Genomic DNA, 23700 nt, shown 5'->3' on the forward strand with positions numbered 1-23700 from the left:
GGTGCCTGTCCTAGATCTCGAACTATGACCAGGTTGGCCTACCTCACAGAGATCCGCCTGGCTCTACCTCCCGAGTGCTGGAATTAAAGGCATGCGCCATTGCCGCCCAGCAGGACTGCCATCTTAAGAGCCAGTTGGACTATACTTTGCTAGTATTAGCTATCTTAAATGCCCTGCTGATGTCTGGAGACAACTAACTATGCAGATCATCACAGCTGGTCGCCTAGGCTTGCTGAGGACCCAGCCCTAGACAGAGCTGTTTGAAATGATTTGTACCATACTTTCTGCAATCACAGCCTCAGTGAACCAGTTCCACTTTGGCCAACCAGAGAGCCCTTCCCCTGGTCGGGGGATGACTATGGCCTCTGGCAAACCTGTGATTGATCCAGAACCCGGGAAACTGGGATTGGTCCAAACAAACTGCTATGATTGGTCTCAACAGCCCTTCTAGGTTATTTAAGCAGGCTGTTTTGCTCACTCAGAGTGGATTTCCGTACTGCCCATGTGCAGTATGCATTTCCAAGATGGGGGCTCCAGTTTCAGAGCTCAAAGTACCTATAACTACTGGTCAACAGTTGAAGAGATCTCAGAGCAGACCGAGTGCCTGGTGCCAGACCCGTCTGACCCTCAAATAACCTTGCCTGTGACTGGTACCCACCACTGGTCCACAAAGAAGTGGCATTGTGGAAGCCTTGATGTGCCATTCTACAGCTAAAGTAGTTGTCCACTGAGGCCTCGGGCCCATTCGCCAGCAGGCCTGTGAGTACAGGCCTGAGCCAACCCAATTCTACAAGTATGATGCTGCTGCCCAGGACCGGCCAAGAATCCCACCAGTCTAAGAATCCCACCAGCCCACCAGGATCCTGCCCTTAGTGGGAAAGGATACCTGTGCTTAATGATGCCCGCCATTCCCAGCATCCAGTTTCTGAATGGTCCTCCTGCATCCTCAACTCCCAAAGGCTTCCCCAACAGAGTCAGGTAACCCCTCCCACCCCAAGCCATCCTGCGGCAGCACCAGCAACTAAGGGAACGGATGAAGAATTCCCCAGTGGCACAGCAGGAAGATGGGACTCGGAAATAAATGTGATGCCTTAAAGTCTTTAGCGTCCAGGGTCTCAAACCCCAGGATGAGAAACTGTAGCTCCGGCAGCAGCAAAGAACCAACACCTGAGGCCTGCATGAGACCTCACCGCTAGAGGGCGCCACCTGCCACTGCTCCCACCCACCTACACTAGGGGAGAGCTTCCTGCCTACCCTCAATTTCTGTCCAGGTAGCACAGAAGAACCCTCCGACAGTGGCCTGGTGACAGTTGGCTGGCTCTTCCACCGGCTTAGACGCAGGAATTACACTTCAGGTGTTTCTGCTTTCCTGTGAATTTTTTGAGGTGCTTTTCCTGAGACTTTTGCCACCAAGCCTTCCCGTTCATTATGAAAATATTGTACGTCATGTTTGCTGGAGGATACCTGAAACGCAGAAGAAAAACTACACCGCTTACTAAACACCCAGGAAGCCCCACTGCCTGCCCGTTGGATGGAGAGGGAGGCTGCAGTTTCTGAGGGGTCTGAATTCTGTTTCCTCGGGGAAGGTCTGTCCTGAATGACATTCCCTCTGACTCGGGACCGCAAGTTGCCTCTGGGAAACTCCATCCACAGCTTTTCATCCACAGCCCCAGCTCATCTGTTTGGGATGGATCAGGTTTTTTTGTTTTGTTTTGTTTTGTTTTGTTTTGTTTTTTTACAGAAAATGGCTGGGAATAGAATCTGAGCCATCCCTCCACCACCACTACCCTTCCCGAGTTCTTCAAAGGAGGAGGGATGCCGAGAGCCACCCACCTTGGCTGTTTCCGCTTTATATACGTGACCAGTAGAAGCACCACGAACATGGTGACCAGGAGGATTGCGGCCACAGCGATGGAGGCGGTGATGATATTCTTCTGCAGGAAGCTCAGCAGATGTCTGCAAGGTAGACCCTCACTGTGAGCATCTAAACGGGAAGACACAAGGAGAGCGGCTAGAGGCAGCCCGCACCCATCCCTGCCAGGTGACCCACAACCAGGCCCCTAAACAAGGACAGCCCGGTGGCCTTGCCCAGAGCAGAAGTAAATACACGAGCATGTCAGCCATGTTCTCCAGCAGTCCAGCTCCCCAGGGGAGGAGGCGGCCGGCCTTATCACCAGTGACAAGTTGAGATGCCGAGCAAGCAGCAACACATCCCTGGAGAAGGCTCAATAAAGCAGAGTGTGTCGGAAGCAAGAGGACCAGAGGTGAGGTCCACAGGGAGGCAGGGCATGGGAGTGGTGATGTCCATGGAGGCAGGGACGTCCTACTTCAAAGGCTTTGAGAATAATGGAGGTAGGGCTGAGGGTGTAGTTCAATGGTGGCACGCATGTTTCACATGCAGGAGGCCCTGGGTTAAATCTCCAGCGTGAGGAACTGGACAAGGAGGTGTCAAAGCTTTTCACTGGGCAGTGACAAAAACATTTCTCTGCTGCCCCCTCCTCCCTGCCCCACCAGCTTCTAGAAACTCTAATAAAGATTCAGCCTCCCTTATAGGTGTATGATTGTAGGTCTTGACCGTGATCTTGATTTGACTAAGAGACACGTAAGAGATTAGATTAAGTGTGTGTGTGTGTGTGTGTGTGTGTGTGTGTGTGTGTGTGTGTGTGTGTCTGGGAGGGTGTTTTCAGAAATGGCTGACATATGAGACAGTGACGGAGGTGGGGAGCTCCATCCTGAATTTGGGTAGTACCATCCGATAGGCTGAGGGCCTAGACGGAATAAAGATGGGGAAAAGAGGAAGCCCGCCCATGAGGGGAGGTATTTTCCTCCCACTTCCTCTGAGAGGGCCAGGCAAATATCCGTGACAGCCTATCCTAATAACTCAGTTAAGAACTAGGCCTCAGTCCCTGCTTCTTGAAACTGGGCAGACACAGTTTTCTAAGGAAGCCACAAACAAAGGACAGTTAATCTTCAACACCCCTGAGAGCAAGAACAAGGAAATTAAGATGTACCAAGACTGGGCCACTGAGCCAGCCCCCACAGTCAGCAGCTCAAGGTAATAACCAAATAAGGACAAAATCTGGGACTTGTCCAGACCTGCCCCCAAATGGAAAAGCTGTAGCCTTAACCAGCCCCTGACTAGCCCTAGCCAATTAGAGCATACTAACATGATTGCCACTCACGTAGGTCAATCCTATCTGAGATGACTGAACTCCCCCTAGGAACTCCCCTTAGCTGTGCTTAAAAGGAACCCACAGGCTTCTCTCGGGGTCGCTGCCATTTTGCCTTTGTGGAGGATGGCCAGCCCCAGCATGCTGGAGTAATAAACACTCTTGCTGATTGCATACGTGGATGATGGTCTTTTGTGGGACTTCTCCAGGACCCTAACACAGTCAGTGGCTTTTCACCACCGTTCTTTCCTGCCACAGTGTTCTTGCCTCATCAGATCTTCAAAACAAGGGGGCCAGTGGACCAGGGACCGGCACCTCCAAAGTCTAGAGCTGAAAGAAACCCTTTCTCCTTGAATTTGTTCCTCTCGGGCATTTGCCACAGTGATGAAAAACTGACCAAGATTGTAGTTTGAGAGATTTGTGACTGTCATCCTGCAGGAGATGCTGCCAGAGATGACCCTGGCTTCTGGCAGCCCTCAGGGGACTTTGAGAAATCATGAGGGTGGCTTTGGAATGCCACTGAGCATGGGTTTGAAGTACAAAAACTCATGGTTCAATCTCAAAGGAAGGAGCTTCCAGCCCCTGACTAGTGGGTGTAGACATTTGGGGACTCGGGAGCATCTGTGATTTCATCTGTAATCTAGCCAAAGAAAGAGGAGGAACTGGGGGGTGGGGGAAGAATACAGTGACAGGAATGAGTCAGTTCAGTGGGGCGGGGGGGGGGGGGGCAGTTGGAGCCCAACCCTTCATCCCAACTATATCAAGAGCATCAGGTAACTCTCTCCAAGCCAGGCGGTGGTGGCACATGCCTTTAATCCCAGCACTCGGGAGGCAGAGACAGGTGGATCTCTGTGAGTTCGAGGCCAGCCTGGTCTACAGAGTGAGTTGCAGGACAGGCACCAAAGCTACATACAGAAACCCTGTCTCGGAAAACCAAAAAAAAAAAAAAGTAACTCTCTCCAAGGGCTCTGCTAAAATAATTCATCACTAGACAGTTTAATATTAACATTTTATGTCATGTGTGTATGTATATGTGCACACACATGCCAATGCATACATGCGGCCAATTTATGGGAGTCAGTTCTCTCTTTCTACCAGGTGGGTGTAGAGGGCTGGACTCCAGCTGTCAGGCCTGGTGTTCGATTTCTGAAAGTGAGGACACAGCATGGTGTTATTTTGATAGAGTGGCTGTGTGGAGGGGGTGCCAGCATGGGGTCAGTCTCTACCCACTCTCAACAAGCCTGAGCTCAGTTAACCCAACAAGAAGGAAGAAGCCAGAAGCATAGGAGACTAGGTTGACCTTTGACATTGAACCCCTCTTGTGTGTTAAATAGCCTCAGTGCCCAGCGGTGGCAGGGGCTCAGAAGAGGATACCATGTTCTAACGAACCCTAACGATTTAGAAAAAAACATGAGAATCCTCTTGAAAATGTGGTCAAATTTTTAAAATTCACTTAATTCATAAAGTGTTAGACTCATATGCATTGCCTGGTTTTTGTGTCTTGTTTTGTTTTTTAAACTGTCTCACCACATAGCCCAGGCTGGCCTCAAACTCACAATCCTCCTGCCTCAGCCTGCTGAGTGTTGGGATTACAGGTATGTGATGCTGCACTAGCTTACCGTAAACTTCTGCAGGTGAACTAAAGGTACATTGACTCTATTCAGCTAAAATACCATGAAATCAAAAGACATGTTCTAGAACCTTCCATATTCGACGCTCTTACTTAGGCCATGCTTTAAGGAGGATTTACCTCGAATAACTAATCTTTGGAGTGTTTCTTTGGCGGCAGTAGTTAACTGATGGCTTACATCCCTGTTGAATAAAGACGATTCCTTATTCATCTTCTCAGCAACATGAGCTACAAAAGACAAAAAAGAGAAGTCTAGATCCTGAATGCCCCCCCCCCAAATCTATGTATTGAAGGCTCGGTCTGCAGGCAGCAGCACTCTTAGAAAGCCCTGGAACCTTTAGGGGGTGGGGCCTATGGGAGGCTTTTAGCTCACTGGGGCTGTGCCCTCAGAGATGATTCTAGGATCCTAGCTACCCTCTCTCTTCTCCCCTCTCCCTTCCTCTCTCTCTCTCTCTCTCTCTCTCTCTCTCTCTCTCTCTCTCTCTCTCTCTCTCTCATTTCTTGGACATGGAATGAGCAGAGCTCTCACACACTCCTACCATGTTTCTCTACCTCTGCACAGGCCCCCAAACAACATGGGCAGCCATGGAGTAGAATTTCTAAAGGTGTGAGCCAACATCTTATTAAGTCGATCATCTCAGGTATTTCGTTACAGAGATAGGAAGCTCACATTAACAGTTTTACCTACAGTCATTGGCCTGAGCTTAATTCTGTTTCTATGATAAAGAAGCTTGTGTGTGTGTGTGTGTGTGTGTGTGTGTGTGTGTGTGTGTGTAGCATGTGCACAATTGGGTGTGTGCATGTCACAGCACAAGTGTGGAAATCAGAGGACAAGTCTTCACCTTTCACATTGTTTGAGACGGGGTCTCTTTGTTGTCAGTCATGGTGTATACCAGGCTAGCTGACCCTGAAACTTTCAGATTTTCCCGACCTCACTGTTGGGGAATATTATTATTTTAAAGTGTGTTGCATTAAATAAAACTAACCTATGAGCAGGAGGCTGAGTCAGCAAGTAGCTGACAGGAAGTGGTAAGGAGGAAACCATGTGTAACAAGGGTTTTTAAGTGGGGGCTGAGAGAGAGAAGGACCCGGGGGTTTTTTGGAAGACGCCAGCAAGGGGAGAAGGTGAGCTTCTTGCTATTCAGCCTCTCTGAGCGAGCAAGATTCCACCTAAACTATTGAATCATAAATTCCCTTAGTAGCTTTGAAAGAGTCGGTGCCTGAGGGAACAAAATCCCCTCAGGCTGCGGTCCTTGGTGCCGAAGCTGTTGCTTAAGGGACAGCCATTGAAGATAATAAAAAAAACAGATAACACTCACCCGGCCCTAAGATTATACATGCATGCTACCACATACAGCTTTACATGAGTTCCGGGGATTCTAACCCGGTCCTTACATTGTGTGGCAAGTGCTTTATCCACTAAAGCATCTCCCCAAACCTTTGGGAGCTTCTTCCAGAACCAAAGTAAAGGGGTGTTGGGGATAGGGGCTAAGGTTTCTAAAGTTCTTCAGTGTTTTGGTTTTATTTATAACCTAACAAATTCACTCGCTCATGGCTAAGGCAATGGTTCTCACGGGGAAGGCTTATCAAACACAGACTGGTGGGCCCCACTTGTGAGTTTCTGACTCTATAGGTCTAAGTAGAACTGAGAATGTGCGAGCAGATATGGCTCCTGCCTGTGGGGAACCACCCTTCAGGTGTCGAGCCTGGAATTGAGTCTCCATCTCCATTTGTATGAAATATAGATGCTGTTACTTGCCCGACAGATGGCAGACCATGTGTGAAAGTCATGTGTGAACCACAAAGAGCTACACACAACAGGAAAATGAACCCCACTGAGATATGTACTGGTGCCGCCAAACTGCATCATTACGGTCTTAGAAGAAAGAAGACAGGGTTGGGAATGAGAAATTCTTCCACTCCAGCTGGGCCATTGGCAGTCTGTGACTCATTTGAATAAGAGGGCTGGCGAAACCCCTGGGGAGCGTTCGGTCCAGAGAAATGGGAGGCCAAGAGAGTTGTCTCTGGCAGGCATGGAAAGGTCCTGGAGACCGTGTAATAGATAATCTGAGCTGCTCCGTGGAACAAGCTGGAACCCATGGGTAGGAGCCCTGAGGAGACCTGCATGGTCTGCATGAGTTGGAAAGAAAAGCTACACAAAAGTGAATGGGCAGGGGGAGAAACAGTGACTCCCACACCCCGGACAACCTCAAGCCGAGCCGGGCCCCAGCCCCGGAAGAGGGAACCCTGAGACCTGGAGAGGAGGTGCAGGGTGAGCTTGCAGAACCTTTGGAGGTGTTCACAAAGGAAACAAAACTCATTGCCATGGGACAAAGGTTGTTGTGTGGCAAGAGATCCATGATAGTTTCATTATGCAAGTTGGCTTCGAAAAGTGAGAAAATGTTTAATTTAATATACCCAGCCATCCGTTGGCTTTGAAAATGGCAACTCATTAAGGGGTCAGCAACGAGACACAGAATATGGCTAACGTGGGCTCCGTCATGAGGGCTGCATTGCCTGATCTTTCAGAGGGTTGTATAAAGAAGATACTTCCGCTAGGGAGACAGCTAGGTCAGTGATGTGCTTGGCATAGAAGCATGAGGACCTGAGTTTGGTCCCCAAGGACCCATGAGAAAAAGATGGTGTATGTTTGTCCTCCTGATGTTCTGGGGAGACAGAGACAGGTGGATCCCTGGGGCTTGCCAGCCAGCCAGCCTAGCCTACCTGCTGAGTTCCAGGTGACTAGTGAAAGACTGATAAAAAAAAATAAAAATAAAAAAATAAAACAATAAACCAAGGTTGAGGCCAGTGGGATGGTTCAGTGGATAAAGGTGTCTGCAGCCAAGCCCAATGACCTCGGTTCAAACTCCAGGATCCTCATGATGAAGGAAAGAACAGACTCCTGAGAGTTCACCTCTGACCTCCATAGGCATGCACAAATGTGTGTGTGCATGCATGCAAATATGTACACACACATGAGCTCACACACATAAAGTAGACATCACACCTGAACACACACTTTCATTTCTCTGTGCCACAAAGGGGTCACACTGTCAACAGAAAAAGCACTACTATCCACATTTATCATCAATATGGCCAGGAGTTTTCATTTAACTGTCTTTGGAGAATATCAAAGGTTGTGGAGTTTTCTGGTTTTTTTTTTTCCTTTTTTTTAATGTTTGTGAGTATCTAGCCTGCATGTATGTCTGTATCTACATATTACCTGGTACCTACAGAGGACAGAAAAGGGCATCCGATTCCCTGAAATTGGACTTAAAGGCACTTGTAAGCCTCTGTGTGGGTACTGGAATCCAAGTCCTCTGGGAGAGCAGCCAGTGTTCTTACCACTGAGCCATCCAGTCCCTCTAATTCACTAACTAGATTGACGCTCCTTTTTCAGTCATTTATTTTATGTATATGGGTGTTTTGCCTACGTGCATGTCTGTGCACCACATAAGTGCCTGGTGCCTGCAGAGGCCAGAAGAGAGCATTGGATCCCCTGGAACTGGAGTTAGTTTTAGATGGTTGTGAGCCACCATGTGGGTGCTGGGAACCAAACCTGGGTCAGCCAGTGCTCTTAGCTGCTGAGCCATCTCTCTAACTCCCACAACCAGAGCCATGTTCTTTTGGACTGTTTGAGCATCCTTACAATATGGCAGATACCAGCCGGGCGGTGGTGGCGCACGCCTTTGATCCCAGCACTCGGGAGGCAGAGCCAGGCGGATCTCTGTGAGTTCGAGGCCAGCCTGGGCTACCAAGTGAGTTCCAGGAGAGGCGCAAAGCTACACAGAGAAACCCTGTCTTGAAAAACCAAAAAAATAAAATTAAATTAAATTAAAAAAATAAACAATATGGCAGATACCTTTGAGCAGAGTGAGTGATCCATTGACTATCTTATTAGTTGTGAGCAAGATCTTGGAGAACAAGAATATCTCGCTTAGCTCTTTAGCCTCGAGCACAGAGCCCATGACCAAGCAGGAAAAAAAAAATCAGTTGTTAGGTTTTAAATAAAAGGATGAATCTTGAAGGATTTTGACTACAACTTATGAGGAACTCTGATCCAAAACCACCCAAGGAAACCATCTTGAACATCCTTATTGGCTATAGACAAGAGAGTTCCGTTCCCCACCAGAGCCACTCTCCTTGGGACCGTTTGAACATCCTCACGGCATGACAGGCGACTTTCAGCAGAGTGGAGGAACCAAGAGACAGCCAGGTAGAAACACGACACCTTTGGTGACCTGTTTTAGAGAGTGGCTCGCCATTACTTCCGCCACTCATTAGAAGCAAGTCACGAAATCCAGCCCACACTCACAGAGCTCCATCTTCTGGAGGGAGAGGTAGCAAAGCATTTGTGGACATATTTTAAAACCATGCAGGAATAGAATTCCAAGGAACACAGCTGAGTGAAGGAAACATTTGCATCTGCTCATATGAACCAAGTATTTTTAACCCGGTATTTCAGGCTCTCTGCAGGAATTATGAGGGGAAGTGGCATTCTTTCTAGGGATTCCACTCTGGAAGAAGCTTGAGCACAGATATGTGGCCTGTAAATCAGAGATCTCGGAATGGCTTCTGTAATACTGAATTAACCCATATGAAATTGCTGATATTTCTGACCTACAAAAGCCATAAGTTCAAATGATTTAACTTTACGATACAGTCCCAAGGGAGGTTTTCTGGTTGAAATATTTCTAACGTGGGGGTTCCTAGAAATCCAACATTGCCAATTTAAAAAAAAAATCAATTTGTGTGTTCTTATTCATGTATGTGTAAGCAGGTGCACTGACGTGTGTGTGTGTTGTGTTGTGTGTGTGTGTGTGTGTGTGTGTGTGTGCGCGCGCGCGCGCGCGCGCGCGCATCTGTATAGAGGTCAGGGACCAATAGCAGATGCCTTCTTAATCTCTCCCTACCTTATTTTTTTAAGATTTATTTTTAAGCCAGGCAGTGGTGGCACATGACTTTAATCCCAAGCACTCAGGAGACGGAGACAGGTGGATCTCTGAATTCAAGGCCAGCCTGGTCCACAGGGTGAGTTCCAGGACAGCCATGGCTACATAGAAAAACACTGTCTCGAAAGACCAATACATACATACATACATGTATACATACATATGCACACATACACATTAGTTGTGCATATCTGTATGTGGGTACACACATGTGAGTACAGGTGCCATGGAGTCTCGAGGCCCTTGGAGCTGGAGTGACTGACACTTATGAGCTGCCCAGTGTGTGTGCAGGGAATCAAACTCAGGGTCTCTGCAAGAGCAGTATGTACTCTCAATTGCTAACCCATCTTTCTGGGTCTCCACCTTATTTTTTGAGACAGGGTCTCTCACTGGAGTTCACCCATTGGCTAGACTGGCTGGCCAGTAGACCTCAAGGATCCTCATCTTGGCCTCCCTAGCACTGGATTGAAGATGTGTGTCACAGTACCCAGGTTCTTCCACGGCTACTGGGGATCCAAACTCAGATCCTTCTCTTGTGGAGCAAGCACATGACCAACTCAGCCATCTCACCAGTCCCACAAATAATCAGTTTATAATGTGATAACCAGTTTGGTGACAATCAGTTTATAGTGGGATTCCTTCCTCACAAAGACAAGCAACACGGAATTGACTTCAAACCTAGTGTGGGTAGCCCGCTGCATACCTTCAGTTTGGGCAAAATGGGGGGGTGGGGGCTCATTTGTACTTAGAACATTGTCATTTACTGAGTTAAGAGTCTATAAGGGAGAAAAATATCAATAAAGCTTCCTATAGCTTTTACAGAGGTGATGCCTTCTTTGCTACTATGCAAATATTCTAGGGGAAAAAAAAATCTACCAAGATGGCAGGTTAGGGCCTACCTTAAGGTTTGAGGTGTGATATGAAGTTTGTTCCAGGGGAGCTGAGCCCAACAGGCACCTAGTCCCCTCTAGTGTAACAATAAGGGGCAAAAAGCAAACTCCCGTATTTAAAAATTATCTCATGCCACGAACGCTTTAGAGGGGGAAACACTGTCTTTGTTGCTGTTCAGTGACAATTATTTTGAGTACATTGTTGACCCATTCAGCCAAAGGCAGGATACCTGGAGACAGAGCTTCCCACCCCGGGGACAGTAGGGTGCCTGTCTAAAGATAGCGTGTGGGGATCTTTGCTCTGGAAGATGCCTGCAAAATAAAGCACAAACTGTAGACGGAACCAGCAGCTCCTGTGACTTCGGTTTGTGAACCAACACTGCCCCCTGCTGGATGCTGGACCTGCAGCAGGTTACTTAACCTTTGCATCCCCCAGACGGAAAACCGGACTGCCGTGGAGATGAAATGGGTAAATGCAGAAGAAAACTCCAGCAGCTGACGGACAGTGTTGTCACAGTAGTGATTATTGTTGTACCAGTCACCCCCACATCCATTTATAAGATCGCATTACAAACCACCACTCTTGTATGCCACTAATGCCTCCGTGGGACGAAGAGTCTAGTCTGCACTGAAGAGTGTGATCTGTCTTACTGTCATTTCAAAGTGTGGACTACAAGAATAATGACCAATAGGATTGGAGAGATGGTACATAACAGGTACTTAATATACACATAAAATACATAAATCCCCAAAAAACAAACCTACCACAGCAAATAGAAATTAAGGAATGCATTCTCAGTATGTAAATATATGTGTGTTTGGATAGAGAGGGAGATAGGTAGATTGATGATAGGTAGGTAGGTAGGTAGGTAGGTAGGTAGATAGATAGATAGATAGATAGATAAGATAGATTAGATAGATTAGATAGATAGATAGATTAGATAGATAGATAGATAGATAGATAGATAGATAGATAGATAGATAGATAGATAGATGGTAGATAGATAGATGATAGATAGATAGATAGATAGATAGATAGATAGATAGATAGATAGATACTCTCTTTCTTAGTCCCATAACCACTATCTTCATGGAGAAACATTAGAAGCATCTCCCCCTAAGAGGGGCACAAGACAGAGTACAACTATATTTCCACTACTCATAAAGACTGTCTTGGAGATAGTAGCAATGTAATTAGATAGGACCCATATGTGGATGAGAGACTCAGCAGTTTGTAAAGAAGTAAAACTCTCTCTCTCTCTGCAGATGTTGTGGTATATATACACACATATATTTATGTTATAAATATATTATATATATTTAGGTATACTGGAATGGAGGAAGGTCCTCTCTTAGTCTGCTTCTCTATTGCTGTGATAAACCTCGTGATCAAGAACAGCTTGGAGAACAAAATTGTTTATGTGGCTCACAGGTCCTAGTTCATCAAGGGAAGCCGAGGCAGGAACCTGAAGGCAGGAACTGAAGCAGAGACCCCAGAGGCACACTGCTTACTGGCTTGCCTTTTTATACAACCCAGAACCACCTGCCCAGGGCTGACCATGTCCATCGGTTATAATCAAGAAGACGCCCCTCCACCAGACATGCCCATGAGGCAATCTGGTGGAGGCAATTCCTCCGTTGAAGTTCCCTCTTCCCAGGTGACTCAAGTTTGTGTCAAATTGATGAAACCCACCCAGCACAAGTACTAAGGCCTTTACAGGATGGTGCACAGATCAGTTTACTTTCCTACCAAAACCTTACCTCAGTAGTGTGTAGAATAATAGAGAAATCTCCACTTACAGCAACATAGAAAAGTAATAATTTAGCAAGTTATGCACACACACACGTAAATACAGATATGGAACACACTGAAAAAGCCAAAGACAAGCTTAAAAATTGTCAAGCTATCCCCCTTTCTAGCCTAGGGTGGCTCATCAGTTTTTCCAAAATGACTGAGAAAAGCACAAACGGGCTTTTAATAAAGTTAGACAGGCTGACAGTAAAGCTCAAATGGAAAAACTATTGTTTAAAATGGCCAGAAAATCACTGGGCAGGGGGCGGACAGAAATTGCAAAGGGGCTGGTCCTGCAGGACATCCAAACACAAACTGTTTCAGCCTCTCATTAAAACAGCATGCTGATGTTGTACAAGGAGATGAGCAGGAAGCCCAGGCAGAGCCCCAAGGTGTGTGGCAGGGGGAATTACTCCATGATAAAGGAGACATCTCAGACCACCACGGCTAAGATGGACTTCCTAGTAAATGGTGCTGAGACAATCGGTAGCCACATTGTGGAAAAATGGACTGATTACTTCTAAAATTTTTTTTTTTTGGTTTTTTGAGACAGGGTTTCTCTGTGTAGTTTTGCGCCTCTCCTGGAACTCGCTTTGTAGACCAGGCTGGCCTCGAACTCACAGAGATCCGCCTGGCTCTGCCTCCCGAGTGCTGGGATTAAAGGCGTGCGCCACCACCGCCCGGCCTAAAAATTTTTAATGAAGAACTGTATGTGCCAGATTTGATCATCTTTTCTTGGATGTGGCATTGAAGATACAGAGTTGACATTCTAGCCCAGTCCTTAGCGGGCCATCGTCTCCTTGCCTTTCTCAAGGGATGTCCAGTTATCAAAAAGGTACCCAATTGTATTTAACGTATCACTAACACGATGCTTACAGGAAACAAAAATCAAGGGTATTAGAAATCCTCATTTTAAAGGGTGTTTGTTGGTGAAGTAATTACCCCAAAGATCTAACTCAGTGGTTCCACTTGCCAGGAAGTGGTCCCTGGGTGCTGCACTCTGAAAATGCACAGAAACATGTAGAAACCTGGGCTCCCCTTTTAGAGGTTCTTGGTCTCGAGGACTTTTAGTAAGTGTCTCCCATCCTCCAACCTGTTCCCCAGGGCTGACACACTGTTGGGTGTGGGAACCACTGTGCTCATCCCTACACTCTGACCTAGGGGGGAAAAAAAAACACTTATTAATCAGCCCAGATCAGGGGGCTTCTCTCAGATTCTCAGGAAAGAATGCTCCCTGGGTTTCCTGCCACAGTTGTTCAACCTGTCTTCAAGGCAGGTCTCCCCTGCCCTAATCACAGAGAAAGGATGAGCCTTTGCTCGCTGGCTGGCGGGAGCACTTTCCCACAGCCCTCAGGAGGACAGAGGGTCTTCTTGAGTGGCACCTCGGGAATGTGTGCAGCCCCTCAAAAGCCCCCACCACCCTGTGGGGAGGGAGGGACCTCGCTGGTTTATGGCTGAGGAGGAAGTCAGCTGCCAATGGCAGCTCTTTCCTTCACCCTCCTGGTGTCCTGGAATCTTCAGTCTAGCCAGGGATTGAACACTTGACCTAATCCAGCCTGCAGCCACGCATTCTCTGCAGGAGAGTGACCTGCAAAGCCCTGTTTCACCCTCACTCAGTTCTAAACATGAGCAGGAGCAAAACGAATTATTACATATTTATCTCAATTCGGACCAACGCCATTTTCATTTACAGCTGTTGGGAATTACCATAGTGCTAATAAAATATTCTGATCCGAGAGAATTCCAGGAAACATGGCTTCTTTTAATGAAGCACATGAAAAAAGAAAGGGAAAATTTTTTCAGTGCTCCTCTTGAGCATCTAGGTCCATGTTTTGTTTCATGGACCTAGATGTTTCATGTTTACTATTTTTATTGCATTTTTCATTTTGTGGGTGGGTGGCCAAAGTGGGGTGTGCACATGCCACAGCACGCATGTGGGGGTCAGAGGGCAACCAGTAGATGCCAGATCTTTCCTACTGCCATACAGGTCCTGGGCCTCAAACTCAAGGTTTCAGACTTGGCAAAAAAAAAAAAAAAAATCTTTGCCCACTGAGATATCTTGTTTCACATTTTCAAAAGTCCAGACACTAACATAGAATTTAATGTGTATGAAGATGTGCAGCTGAAAGGTCCTATGTGGACATGCGGACTTCATCTGACCACTGACAACAAAGGAGCCCAGGCAGACACAGGAAATGACCCTCATGAACTGGAATACACAACTATATGCAACACATCAACACGCTCACTCCCCTGCCACCAAGGTCATAAGGTCACTGCTGGCAGATTTCTCACTCGTGATTCTCTCCTTATAAATTGGGTTGATTCCCAACATGTTACTGTTTTCCAGCAATGTGAAGCTGCTTTGGGGAAAGGCATGTTCCTTTTATCCTTTTTGAAGGTATGCCTTGAGCAAGATCTTTTTCACCACAAGAGGAGGGGCTTGTTCGTTGGTTGGTTGGTTGGTTGGTTGGTTGGTTGGGGGTTTTGGTGGTTTGAATAAGATTGGTGCCCATAGGCTCACATAGATGAATCCTCGGTCATCAGCTACTTCTTAAGCACCATGTCTGCCTGCATGCCGCCGTCCTTCCCACCATGATAATGATGGACTAAGACTCTGAAACTATAAGCCAGCCTCAATTAAATGCTCTCTTTATAAGAGTTGCTATGGTCATGGTGTCTCTTCACAGCAACAGAATACTAATTAAGACAGGGATTTTTTGTTTATTATTGTTGGTTGATTTGGGCTTTTTAATAGATTATTTGTGTGTGTGTGTGTGTGTGTGTGTGTGTGTATGTGCATGTGTGTGTGTGCAAGTGTATAAATGTATGCTGTGTGTGCAGTGCCCATGAAGGCCAGAAGAGGGTGTCAGATCTCCAGGAGCTAGAGCTGGGAACTGAACTCAGGTCTTGTGGAAAAGTAGCAAGTGCTCTTACCCACAAACCATCTCTCCAGCCCTTTCTCTTCTTTTTTGAGACAAGAGCTCACACAGCCTAGGCTGGCCTCAAACTCACTATGTAGTCAAGGATGGAAGAGATACCATATTTTCTCTCTCAAATTATTCATGTACCTGAAATTACAAAGTACATTGAGTGGATGTTATTAATGCTACTCAGGGTTCATGCTACCAGGAACAGTGAACTCTACTTGCAAATTAGTTGATTTTCTCTGAACGGCATCCAGAAGGGCAGAACATGCCTGACGCTGGGTACCCCAGACTCCGTAGCCCATGGAAATTACAGCAAGGGTTTCAGACACTCTCTCCCTTCAGTTCTCAGTTTGGCCATGCCCTATCAGTAGCTGTTTTCCAGAATGTTCAGATCACAGCACAGCACAGCCAACATATAAACTTCTAATCCATGGGCATGTACTTACCTTCATTCACCACATCTCTCCACATAACCAGCTTATCAGCTGCTCTGGCATCTTCTTTTGATAAATATTTTGGATCGTTAGAAAAGACCTGCAGCAGGATCTCATCTGAAGAGAAGCAAGTGTAAGCATGTTAACACCAGCAATGCACGGGTAAATCTTGCTCTATACGTACGCAGCGTGTCCACGGATGAGTGAATGAATGACTCAGACTCGGCGGATGCAGGATGCTCAGCTCTAAGATGATTGCACCAGATATGCATCCCGGGCAGGGATGTCTAGAAATTCTGTCCCAGGCCTCATATGTGGAGATACAGCTTCCCTTCTCATTCCTGGTATCATTTGTACCCTCCCATTAGACTCCCCCCACAGAATGACACATAAAAATAGGGTGAAGGCTACAAGTCAGAAATAAGGCAAAACATGTTAAAAAGTCACGAAGAGCTTATTTACAAAACTCTTACTAATAGGGATGGCGAGATGCCTCAGTGGTTGAGTTCACTGGCTGCTCTCCTGGAGGAGCTCGGTTAGATTCCCAGCACTCATGTATTGGCTCACAACTTGTAACACCTAGTGCCCTCTTCTGGCCTCCTTGGGTACTGCATGCATGTGGTCCGCAGACAAACATGTAAGCAAACACATAACATGAAATAAAAACACATCTTTTTTAAAAACTGGTATTAATGTTTTGGGCTTAGTGAGATTTCTTTAATATTTAGTGTCTCCTTTTAACACTTGAAGGTGTCTTTCCCTGGAATGTGGCCATCTTACCCCTTTCCTAGGCTTTATTCACTAAATCACAGAAAACAACCATCAAAAATCCCATTCACTCCCCACATGCTCTGAGACCATTCCCAAGGGATATTGTGCACGTGTGCGTGTGTGTGTGTATTTACTTTCTTCCTTTTTTATTAATCCTTAAAGATTTTCAAAGTTTGGATTTTTAAAATTTTTATTTAAATTTTTTTTCATATATTTTGAATATACTCTTTCCTCTCCCCAACCCCTCCCAGATTCCCCCTACCTCCCTACCCACTCAACTTCATGTTCCTTCTCTTTCAAAAAAGAAAAAAAATGAAAACAACCCAAAAAAATGAAAGTCAAAACAAACTTTAAAAAAAGAAATCATGGGGCTGGAGAGATGGCTCAATGGTTAAGAGCAGTGGCTATTCTTCCAGAGGACCTGGGTTCAATTTCCAGCACCCACATGGCAGCTCACAACTGTCTGTAACTCAACTTCCAGGGGATCTGACACCTTCACACCAATGCACATAAAATGAAGTTATATAAATTAAAAAAAAATCATTTAAAAAAGAAATCAATAAGAAAAAATACCAAAACAAAATAAAAAGGGTAACAAAAATGAGGTCCATTTTGTGTTGGTCGATTGCTCCTGGGCATGGGACCTGCCCTGAAACATGGCTGATATACTCAGTGACACTTTATTGGAGAAAATTGATTTTCCCTTTCCGAGCAGGTATCAATTGCAAATAGCTTCTTGGTTAGGGATAGGATGTCTACCCCCCCCCCTTGTCTGTGCTGGGGTTTTGTCTGGTTTGAACTCGTGCAGGCCTCGTGTGTGCTGTCACGGTCTCTGTGAGTTCACATGTACATCAGACCTGCTGTGTCTGGAGAACACCATTTCCTCAGAGTCCTCCACCAGCTGACTCTTACAATCTCTCTGCCTCCTCTTCTGCATAGACCCCTGAATCTTGAGGGGAGGGGTTTGATAAAGACACCCCATTTAGGGCTGAGTGCTCCGAAGTCTCTCACTCTGCATGTTGTCCAGTTGTGAGTCTCCATCAATTACCATCTAAGTCTCCGTCAATTACCATCTAAGTCTCCGTCAATTACCATCTAAGTCTCCGTCAATTACCATCTATTGCAAGAAGCAGCTTCTCCGATGAGGTTTAAGTGATGCTCATGGGTACAGCAATGTCATTAGGAATCATTTTATGGCAATGTTCCTTTATCAGAATAGTAGGAGGTTTTTTTTCCTAGGCCCATGACCTACCTAGTCTCAGATTCTTGGCCACTTTAACAGTGTCAAGTATGGGTTCCATCTCATAGAGTGGGCCTTAAATCCAACCAAAGAGTGGTTGGATACCCCATAACATTTGTGCCACTGTTACACACTATATCTTGCAGGCAAGTCTCTGTTGTAGGCCGCAGAGCTCGTATCGGAGTGAAACTGATGATTTATTTTCTCCTCCGGTGGCATGAAAAGCACCACGAACACTAGTCTGTGGGGGTACAACTTCTAGTTGGGCAGTTTCTCCATGTTTGATGACATCAGTAAGCTGTATCTTCAGAAAAGGGCCTTACCAACATGCTATAGAGAGTAACCAATAGCCTTGGAAATGGCCTGCAATGTTTGAGGGGTTATCTATGGGACCTCTTTAGCCAACAACTCAAAAATATGTAACCCATTCCTGACACTGGAGTTTTTACTTGAGGACATGTCTAGTTGAAGCACTGTCTCCCCCTTTATATGGTAATTCCATTTAAATTACATATATATATATATATATATATATATATATATATATATATATATATCCTAATTAGTCTTAACAATAAAAACCTGGTGTCAGATATCGAGGGTGAAAGCTGAAAGAGCAGAGCAGAGCAGAGCAGCAGCCACCAGAGAGTTCTTACCTCTACAAATCCTTAGATCGAATGGGGGAGCCTGTCTCTGAATCCTCAAACTGAATGGGGCCGAGATCCTGTCTCCATCCATCTTACATTCTTGTCTCCACCTCTCGATGCTGGGATTAAAGGCACGAGCCTCCCAAAGGCATGAGCCTCCCAAAGGCATGAGCCTCCCATGTGCTGAGATTAAAGGCATGCACCACCACTGCCCAGCTCTGTTTCTCTTTTAGACTGGTTCAATCTTGTATAGCCCAAGGGTGGCCTTGAACTCCTGATCTTCCTGCTTCCTCCCCCAAAGTGCTGGGATTAAAGGCATGCACCACCACTGCCTGGCCTCTATGGTTAACTAGTAACTAGCTCTGCCCTCTGATCTCCAGGCAAGCTTTATTTGTCAGAACACAAAATATTCAAACATCATATGTATATATTTTTAAAAGCTTCTACAGTAGAGGGTTTCCACATGGCTTTTAAAAAGGCTTTAGCATTAATTCTCCTCCTCCTTTTCCCCCCTTTACCCTGCCCTCCCACCCCCCTCCCCATTTAATTCTCCTCCTCTAGTTTCTCCTTTCTCTCTATAATACTACACTTTCCCTTCCTTGGAAGATCCCCTCCTCCCCCTGACTCCTTACTAGGTCCATAACCTCTGTGGTTATTTGAACTGAAACACACATTTTTAAAGCTTAAAACATTCACATACGAGAGAAAACATGCAGTACTTGCCCTGGTGTCATCTCTTGATGGCACAGGGTGAACACCAGGGATGAGCCATCAGATTCACCATGACACCAGCAAGTCCTCACCATGTCCTTTCAGAAGCATCCAGTGCCCCATGAGTCCCCTAAATATTATTCAGAATGCCGGGTGTAGCAGTGTCTTTAATCCCAGCACTTAGAAATCAGACATAGGCGCATGTCCGGAAATCTGAGGTCATCCTGGTCTACACAGTGAGCTCCAGGCCAGTCAGGGCTCCATAGTGAGACCCCGTCTCAAAACCAAAAACAAACAAACAGCAACAAATACATATTGCTCATAGAGAAACCAACAAGCCGAGGGTTGCCCACCACTGTCAAGGCCAGTGTGGCACAATGCTTGATCAGTCAGCAGCTGTCTGGGGGGGATGGCATCTTCCCTGCCTGGAGGCAGGGGCTCATCTTCACATGTCCGCACTAGGCTCTTACACACAGGGGGGGCTTGCTGCAGGGACACTGGAAGAGGAAAGATTTTTGGGTTCCAAGACAGTGCTGCGGAAACTCCAGGGCTAGCTATACCTACGCACTCACCTGGTCACAGCCACCGGCCAGTCAGGCCTCGAATTCAGTCGGGGGACTTGGTGTATATGAACTAACTGAAGGTTCTGATATCACGTGTACAAGGGAAGTCAGCTCACAGACCCTGACATTGGACAGCTCCCGAAATAAAGGGTTATCATATGTTGCAAGAAACCCTGGCCCTTACAAGCAGGCACTGTCTAGAATTAGAATGTGTCTGACTAGCAGCCCTCAGCAGAGGGACACTTCCCAGCTTGCTCTCCCAGGAGCTGTTTTTTGAAGTTGATTTTATTATTGTTGTTGTTGCTACTATATGTTGTACCTGACTGAAATGATGTGCGTCACATATGTGCAGGAACCCTCAAAGACCAGAAGAGGGCACCAGAGCCCTTGGAGCTGCAGTTGCAGACAGTTGTGCGTGGTCATGTGGGTGCTGGGACCTGAACCCCATTTCTCCAGCTCCTGGGCACTTTCTCTACACCAAGGGCATCTTTGGATTGGCAAATGGACCCCAATGCATTTCAACACGGATCACCTTCATGTTATCCTGGTTGGCACCTGCTCAGCTGCTTATGTGCCATTCTTCAGGTCTTTCATCAGATTTGGGCAGTTCAGTAAGATGCACCTGCCCCTGCCTCCTGAGCGCTAGGATTAAAGGCACGTACCGCCGTACCCAGTTGGCCCAGCTGCCCTCTATCTCTTTCTGAGATCTGCTTTGTAACTCGACATGCTTGATGGTATCCCGTCATGTCCTTACGTTGCATTTTCTTATCACTGTTTGTCTTTCTACTCTCCAGACTGGATCTTATCTCAGTATCTTATCTTCAAGTTCGTTGACCCAATTTCTGTCTATTCAGAACTGCTGGTGAACCCTTCTAAAGAGTTTTCTCTTCTGATATTTTTTAACTTCACAATTTCCCTCAGGCCCTCTCTCTTTCTCTCTCCTCCCCACCCCACCCTCACCTCTGGTGTTTTGAGACAGGGCCTTATTTTAACGGCCTAGTGCTGGAACTTTAACACAGGCACACCCTGTGCCCCCCTCCATCCACCAACCTCTGTTTCAGCCCCCCAAGATGGGGTTACAGACATGAAGTAGCAGTTTCCATTTCCTCCTTATGGATATTCTCACTCCATTCATACACCGCTTTTCTAGTTTTCTCCTTTCTGGGTGGTTTCCCTCATTCATTCAGCCTATTGCAGCCAGCTCCAGGCTAACAACTCTTTCCGTGTGCAGGCCTCCTCAGGGAGTGCTTGCATCCAATTCCCTTTTCCTATGAATGGACCACGCCTGCCTGTTTCTTCGTGTGCTTTGTAATTTGATGTTGAAAGTGAACATTTGAGGAGCTGTAACTCTTGAAACGCAATCTCCCCCACTTCCCAGGGACTGCTGGTCCCTGCCTGCTTACAAGGGCTAAGACCGTCCATTTGCAAACTATCGTAACGTGTGTTCCTAAGTGTGGGTGATGGGTCCTGTGCCTGTTTTACAATCTCTGAGGTCAGCCAGTGCCTGAGCAAGATGTCCTTAAGTTCCTATCTTCCCAGAGAAGAAAAAGGTCTTATTTATTATTTATGTGTAGGGTGTGTGTGTGTGTGTGTGACTGCAGGCACACCTGTAGACAGCACAAGTGTGGAGGTCAGAGGTTAGCTCTGTGGAGTCAGATCTCCTACTTTTACACGGGTTCCAGGACTGAAAACAGGTCACCACACCCACGTTGCATGCACTTTGAACTGCTGAGCCATTTTGCCCACCCTATACAGCTATATAGTCTCTCTCTCTCTCTCTCTCTCTCTCTCTCTCTCTCTGTCTCTGTCTCTTCCGAGACAGGGTTTCTCTATGTAGGTTTGGTGCCTGTCCTGGATCTCACTCTGTAGCCCAGGCTGGCCTCAAACTCAGAGAGATCCGCCTGGCTCTACCTCCCGAGTGCTGGGATTAAAGATTTGGGGTGTGTGTGTGTGTGTGTGTGTGTGTGTGTGTGTGTGTGTGTGTGTATGTGTATACAAGTGTGTGCACACACGCATATGCATGCATGAGTGCAGGTGCCCACAGAGGCCAGAAGATGTGGATCCTCATGGAGCTGGAGTTACAGATGGTCATGAGCTGCCTGATATGGATGCTGGGAATCAAACTCAGGTCCTCTGAAAGAGCAGTACCTACTTCTCATGCTAAGCCAGACATCTCTCCAAGCCCACCTCTTTAATCCCTCAGCAGAGTAGTTAGGAAGCCTCTACAGCCGTAGAGCATTACAGTACAGTACACTCAGGTTGTCCCAGCCCTTCAGTAATCTAAAGCAGCAATCAGATTAAACATAACCCCAAAACCTACCTGCTTCTTCAAGCACTATAGGAATTTGACAAGTCCCTTCCCAAACAACTGCTTAAGACATCTCTCCATTATATGCTAAGTCCATACCGTATAGTAAGGGTAACAATACTCCAACTACACATTACAGGCTATTGGCGATGCTGTTGGTTACCCTCCTCAACCTGGTGGTAAGACCCTATTGCTTTAGACACCACATACTTATGTCATTGGACACAGAGAAATCCAGCTATTGGTCAACTAGAAGCTTCACCCCTACTGGCTAACATTCACGGTGTTGGAAGGTACTATAGACCCTGCCAGAGCAGAAAAGTAATCATCAATCTCATCTATCTATGAAGCCTGCAAGCTACAACAAGGACCTGCCTGCAAGACAGACCTCTGATGTAATATTGGCACAAATGTTATGAGAGTAACTAACCACTTTTTTAAAATGAAACCCTGTCTCGAAAAAAAAAACAAAATAAAAAAATTAAAAAATAGAAGCAAGCTTCTCTGGTGAAGGTTGAGTGATTCGTTGGTCTATGTTTATAGCAATGTATCACTAGGAGACAGGGTTTCTCTGTTAGCTTTGCAGCCTGTCCTGGAGCTCGCTCTGTAGCCCAGGCTGGCACCCTCTCTGAGAAGCAGAGTCCTTTCCCAATGTTTGCATCCCGCTTTCCATTGGTTTTCCTGGGACTCTGACAGAGGAACCGATTCTACCACAAGGCAACCAACATGCTTCCCTTCCCTTTGAAGCAGCCGGAACGAGTTACCTAAGAGACAGCCAAGGGCAAGCAGGAGACCTCTTCAAATACAACCTAAAGTTTTCACAGGAGGAGGTGACTTACCAAATATCTTAGCCAAATGGTCCTCTTGCGTATGTGAACTTGACGCAAACTCAGAATTGTTGAAGCCGTTCAGGTGGAGGTGAGCTGCAGGAAAACAAACTTTAGCTGCACTGAAATCTTCCCTCAAATCTACACCTAGTCTCTCTACAGCCCCACTCCTCTGCAAGGTGCTTCGAGAGGAACAGTTGTGTTCCTGGTGTCTTAGTCACTTTCTTGTTGCTGTGGAAAATTTACATCGGCAAAGGCAACTTAAGGGAGAAGTGATATTTACACTGGCTTGTGCCTCCCAAAGGATGCAGTCTATTATGATGCAGAAGACACAGAGGCAGGAGCAGAATGCTGGCTGGTGACATCACATTCATACTTAGCAAGCAAACAGAGATGAATGCATGCTTGGTGTTGCTCACTCTCTCCACCTTCTACAGTCCAGCATCCTCAGCCCAGGGAATGGTCCCACCCACCATCAATGAATACATTCAAGATAATCCCTCCCAGGGATGCCCAGAGGCCCATCTCTTAGCTGATTCTAGATTCTGCAAAGTTGAGAAGTAACCATCACAGTCAACCTGTGCTCTCTTTGTCTAAGTGGCACAGGGCATCTATGAAGTATCTATGAGTATGTAAAGTCTGAGCCTACAAGGCGGCTCAGCAGATCAAAGCACTTTTGGGCAAGTCGGATGAGTTCGATCTCCGGGACCTACACGGAAGGAGGAGAGCTCCAGCTCCTGAAAGTTGTCCCCTGAATTCCACAGGCAGGCCATAGCCAATTCATGCACACACACACACAAAACAAACAAATGTGTGTAGAAACATTTTCAACAGA

General features: G+C 46.4%; 1 protein-coding gene across 1 annotated transcript in view; it reads right to left on the reverse strand.

Moving 5' to 3' along the window:
- Positions 1-1271: 1271 nt before the first annotated feature.
- CUNH2orf92 (chromosome unknown C2orf92 homolog) overlaps positions 1272-23700 on the reverse strand; it is a 49405-nt gene continuing 26976 nt past the window's right edge. The window contains exons 4-8 of the mRNA XM_052743785.1: positions 22878-22961; positions 15811-15915; positions 4921-5028; positions 1834-1984; positions 1272-1464 (exon numbers count right to left, since the gene is read on the reverse strand). Of these exons, the coding sequence (XP_052599745.1) occupies positions 1332-1464; positions 1834-1984; positions 4921-5028; positions 15811-15915; positions 22878-22961 (581 nt within the window). The 3' untranslated portion in view covers positions 1272-1331. The remainder of the gene's footprint in view (positions 1465-1833; positions 1985-4920; positions 5029-15810; positions 15916-22877; positions 22962-23700) is intronic.

This window comes from Peromyscus californicus, unplaced genomic scaffold, assembly GCF_007827085.1.
Source record: "Peromyscus californicus insignis strain IS unplaced genomic scaffold, ASM782708v3 Scaffold_19__1_contigs__length_69161282, whole genome shotgun sequence".
Lineage (NCBI taxonomy): Eukaryota > Metazoa > Chordata > Mammalia > Rodentia > Cricetidae > Peromyscus > Peromyscus californicus.